The sequence below is a fragment of the Diabrotica undecimpunctata genome, unplaced genomic scaffold (genome assembly GCF_040954645.1).
Source record: "Diabrotica undecimpunctata isolate CICGRU unplaced genomic scaffold, icDiaUnde3 ctg00001355.1, whole genome shotgun sequence".
NCBI classification, from domain to species: domain Eukaryota; kingdom Metazoa; phylum Arthropoda; class Insecta; order Coleoptera; family Chrysomelidae; genus Diabrotica; species Diabrotica undecimpunctata.
In genome coordinates this window covers 30001-35867 of record NW_027312198.1, presented here as the reverse complement: position 1 = coordinate 35867, position 5867 = coordinate 30001, and the positions used below count along the sequence as shown (strand labels likewise).

Here is a 5867-nt window from a genome sequence, read left to right as displayed (position 1 = left end):
ACGCGCTATCTCAGAGTATGCTAATTTCTTAAAAATGCCCTCACATAAATTATTTTTATTAAATTCTCTAGTATATAACTTCTTAAAATAACCAAATACTTGTTATATCTAAAATTATCTAGTATATAACTTATAAATTATTTTCATTAAACACCAATCATATCAATACCCCAAAATAATATTTAAAATAAATAATTTACTTATTATTATTTTAAATATTAATTTTCTTATCTACATACCTTAGTAAATTAATAATTCAATTTTTTTTTTATTTAAAATGTGTTCTATTAGATACATCCCTGTTCACTGTCTATGTCAAACTGTCATGTCAAATGGAAGTTTTTGTGTTTATATTTTTGTGTTTACTACATTTTTACCATGGATGTTAGGATACAAATCTAGGAATTATTTCCATTCAAAAGGCTTTCATCCATATAAATTGGTAAGTTTTACACTTTATTAATATTAGAAAGACATTTATAAAATCAATTTTGTATCTAACCCCAAATTATGATTTTTAGGGTACAAAATAATTTCCATATGTACAAGACTACAAGTATGATGTCATTGATTCACAATAATGAAATCTACCATTTATTTAACAAATCAAGTCTATTGAATAAAATGGATATATCAGTAACAGTTGTTATTATTAATGTTAAAGTATAGAAAACATTATTCTATTCTCTTCATATACTTAAAAATGTCGTTGATATGGAACATGCCTCGTAGTCTGTTCTCTGCATCTATTAACACATAACTATTTAGTCCATTCTGATTTTCATTTCTGTATGGACCTTCAAACATTGGTTGTAATTTCTTACAACGATTTTCTTTAACATTACTTTTTCTAAGTAAACGAATTAACACTTTATCTCCCTTTTGAAATGTGATTGGTTTTTTTATTTTTCGATTTTGTCTTCTGATATATTTTTCAGCTTTCCTCCTAATTCGGTTATTCACTTTCTGCATTACTTGTTCTAACATATCCTGATTATATTCACTAATCCATTTTCTGTTTCCTATATGGCCAAACATTAATATTCTGGTACTTCCTCTGTATTTAAATTATGTGTATTATTTAAAATATTCTACTTGTGGTATATGTTTGCTGCCACGTTTCATGTTGATCTTGGCCCACTATTCTTAAATATTTTATAACTCTTTAATATATCTTTCTGCAGGATTTGCCTGAGGATGTCTGATACTTGTAAAATGAATGTTGATTCCCTTTTTCATCACAAAATGCTCGAAATTTTGGTTGTTAAAATATGTAGCATTATCTATTTATGCAATTTCTAAATGGTCCTATTTCTTCGAAAAAATTGATTAATATATAATTTCAATGTTTTAACATTTGTTCTTGAGCAGGGATATAGTTTAATAAATTTTGTATATAAATCAACTATCACTAGTATATGCTTTTTTCCTGTTGGACTTGGAAACTAAATTTGAAATAAAATCCATGGACACTGTATTTAGTTTTTCATATACACATTAGATCTATATGTGTTCTGGTTTTTGAAATTCTTTGCTTTGTTTATTTGACCATATTTGGCATTGGTAGTATTTCTTTTTGCTATACTTATGTCATTCTTTGCAAAATAATTGTCTCTAAATAGCATCCAATAGCTTTCTTGAACCAATATGCATATAATTGTTATGTAAATTTTTCAATATTTTCTTGCTAAAGTTCTAGTTATTACATATACTTCTATGCCATTTATTAATTTTATAATAAACTCCATCTTTCTTAAGGACTTTTTGTTTTTCACTCAAATTGATCTGATCTCTTATAATTTCTTCTTAGAATATAATCCAGTACTTTTCTACTAATTGATTTAATCCAATTTTTATTGTTCGCTGCCCTTTTTGTGGTGTATTTTCTAACCTTGATAAAGCATCTGCCACTATATTGGATTTTCCAGAAAATGTATTTGATTTCAAAGGAGTATTCACTCAATATATAGACTCACCCGAGGTATTTCTACTGTTTCCATATTTGTTATTTAATATAGACGTTAAAGCTTGGTGATCTGTTTCTATAGTAAATTCGTTACCCAACAATAAAATCTTAATTTATGACACAGTGTATTATACTTGCTAGTTCTAATTCTGAAACTGAGTAACCCTTTTCATGTGGCTTTGTAATCTTGAAATGAATTGTATTGGGTATTCGACCCCATCATATATTTGTAATAATACCCTGATAATCTCTCTATTGATGCATCTGTTCTAATATGAATGGCTATTGTAGTCAGGATAATATATTTTCAAATTTGACAGAAAAATGTTTTTGATTTCTTGGAATGCTAGTTCTCTTCTCTGATCCCATCTCCATTTTACACCTTTTTTTAGTAGTTCAAGTAATGGAATTTCTTTTATACTTAGATCTGGTATCATCCTTTTATAATAATTAATTATTCCAATAAGCCTCTTAAAGTTCTTAAATTGTGTGGTGTTTTATATTCCTGACTGACTTGTGTCCGTTGTGGATCCATTTCGATTCCTTAGTATTAAGTTTATAACTTAGTATATTACTTCTTTTGAAAAAACTGTACATTTTTCTTGATTTATTTTTAGTCCAACTTTGTCTAATTTGTTTATTATAATTTTTAGGTGTTTCTCATGATCTTCAGCCGTTTTAGAAAAATTAATATATCATCAATGTAGTGAATTACAAATGTTCATATTGATCCAAAATATCATGAAGACATCTACATAGAGCACTGCAAGATGATTGAAGTCCAAATGGTACTACTTTGAATTGATATACTACTCCATCTATCTGAAATCCTGTATACTGTCTACTTTTTCTTTCTAGAGTATTAACCAAAGCTATGCTGAAATCGATTATGTGAAAAATGGACATTCCTGTAATCTTCCTAATATTTCCATCTATACTCCATGGTGCTTCAAATTGCTTTTCAGTAATCTTGTTAATATCCTTGGCATCCAAACAACCTGATTTCACCTGATCTTTTACGTACTACTATTATAGGAATTAATAACGTGTGTCTGCCTCTCAATGATTCCATCTTCTAACATATTATTAATCGTTCTGTTTACCTTCTCTCTGAATATACTGGTATTGGGTATGATTTGTTTTAAAAATCTTTTTCTTCTTTAACTTTTATCTATGGATACTAATTTTGTGCAATTCTATATTATATAGACAAGTTTATTGGACAAGTTCCATGTGTTGCTGCAATATGGAAACGGACTATTGATTTATATTCTTCAGGGCAATTAACTTTTATCACATCTTCTTCTTTACAAATAAAATTATTCTTCATTATGTACTCATTATTCCTTGCTTCACAATTTACGCACTCCACATCGTAGGCATCCAATCTGCTTAAGAATTTTCCATTCCTTAAATATTCACTACAAATAATTATTCTTTACATTCTTTTGGGACATTTCCCCTATCATAAAAATACTTTCTTCTTCATAAACATCATATTTTCTTTTAATATATTCTATCAACTCTATTCCTTCTTCCCACCTCATCTTTCCTGCATAAATTTAATTATCTTGCCCTTCCAAAGTTACCATTTTTTCTTCAAATCTATCTTACTTTCTTCTTTCCAATTTCATCATTTCCCATTACTATATCAACACATAATCCATGGACAATAAATCCTTGCATATTAATTTTCTTTATAAGAAGTTTAATTTTAAAATTGGCTGTTGATCAATTTCATCCCAACTTCTTATTATTTGCACCAACAATTTTAATTTTGGAATCTTTATTATATCTGATAGTTTTAATGTATTAAAAATAAAAATCTCCGATCCGACACATGCCAAAAAAACAAAAAAAAAAAAAAACCAAGGAAACCAAAAAACCAAACAAAAAGCAAAAAACAAAAAAGGCGACAAAACCAAAGCAAGAAAGAAAAAGAAAAAAAACACAAAAACGAAGAAAAAAAAACAAAAAAAAAAAAAAAAACCAGAAAACCCCGAAAAAAAGAAAAAAGAAAAAAAAAACACAGCCAAGAAAAAACAAAGAGCAAAAAACAAAAGCAAAGGAACGCAAACGAAAAAAACAACGAAAAAGAATAAAAAAGAAAAAATAGAAACTGAAAAAAAGAAAAGAAACAAACAAAAAAAACGAGACAAGAAAAGCATAGAGTCAAAAAACAAACACCAAAAAAGAACAAACACAACCAAACACAAGAACACAACAAGCACAAAAAAAACAGAAAAACGGAAGAGGAAGAACAAAAAGGAGATGAAGACGGAAAAACCCCCAAAAAGGGGGGAAAAAAGAAAACCAAGCAAAACAAAAAAACACAAAAACAAAAAGCACAGAAAAGAAAAGGCGGTAAACCACAAAAAAAAGGCAACGATAAGAAGAAAAACAAAAGGAAAAAAAAAAAAAAAAAGGTACCTACAGACTACCAACAAAGAAGAAAGAAATAAAAACCCAAAGAAAAATGCCAACCGCATATATAAATAAATCTATAATATCAGAAAAACAAGCCAAAAAAGAAAACACAACGAAGGAAAAAAGTAAAAATAAAAAAAAAACCAAGAAACACAGCTAAAAAAGAAAGAAAAAAAACAAGCAAGCCCCGCGCACCCACCACCCACCGGCCCCCCACCAGCCACCCCACCCGCCCCCCCGCCCCCCACCCCGTCAACTCCCACCTCCTAGCCCCCCCCCACCCCGCCCCCCCCCCCCCCCCGACCCCGAACAGAAACAGCCCCCGACACAACCCACCAAAACCACCAAAAAAAAATAAGGCCCCCGCTCAAACTCTACACCTACATCCTCAAATTTTGCTCTTCATCTACATAATCCAGAAGGATTTTATCATAATACGCAATAGTCTCACATGTAATTCAGAAAGTTTACTCAGGCACAAAATTTTGATTTAGATTGTCAGATTGTATCTGCCCACTTGGATCTGATGTCCTATGGTCTATACCTACTATGGACTTCTACTCACATTTTTCCTGCAGGGGCTTGTACTACATCGTTCCTGTCTTCGCAGCTTCTATTCCCTTCGAACACAATTTACCTTGTCTGTTATAGTAAGGTCGCTCTGTATTTCATCTATTGTTAAAATCTTGTCTATTATTATTAGTACTGTTATTAAAATGTTGTCTATTATAATTAGTCTTATTATTAAAATCCTGTCTATTATAACCAGTATTGCCATTAAAGTTCTGTCATTTTGATTACTGTTATTATTATTAAAATTTTGTAAACTATCACCATACCTAGTATTATTGTTATATGATTGACTATATGTTGATTATCATTTGTATTTGATATTGAAAGATATTATTGTTTTTTCTATGTGTTATTATTACTTGTTATTACCTCTCTTGTATTCTTTGAATAAAATTAATAAAACTATCTATTGTTTGAATATTTTGTACAGTTACTGTTTGCACAACATCAGCATCAAAATGTCTAGATACATTAAGACTGTTTCATCCTCTCTAAGTGGAGGTTCCTAAATATTTGCAACTGATATAGTTTCAATGCATAATCTACCATATTTGATTTTAAATTGTGATTATACTTTCCAAAATATAGAATTTCTCTAAACTTTGCTTGCTCTATGTCTCCCCAATATAATTTAAAATTTAATTTCAAATGTTTGAAAATATCTAAATCATTTTCAATACTAGCAAACCAAGTTGCTGCATTGTCCATTTAATGTCATTCTAATATAATCTTTAATATCAGTAATATTATTCACTAATCTAATTATGTTTTAAACTGTTAATTGTATACTTAGGATGCAAATTTTTTATATTACCAGTGAATTTAATCCAGTCTCATTTGTTAAATTTAAGTAAGGGTCTCCCTATGGTCTCTCATTGTGAAATATCATCTATTCTCCTGT

General features: G+C 29.3%; 1 protein-coding gene across 1 annotated transcript in view; it reads left to right on the top strand.

Annotated features, from left to right (window-relative positions):
* Positions 1-3959: 3959 nt before the first annotated feature.
* Positions 3960-5867, top strand: part of LOC140431565 (uncharacterized) — a gene marked incomplete at both ends in the record, with an annotated part of 6290 nt that continues 4382 nt past the window's right edge. The window contains one exon of the mRNA XM_072519460.1: positions 3960-4038. Within this exon, the coding sequence (XP_072375561.1) occupies positions 3960-4038 (79 nt within the window). The remainder of the gene's footprint in view (positions 4039-5867) is intronic.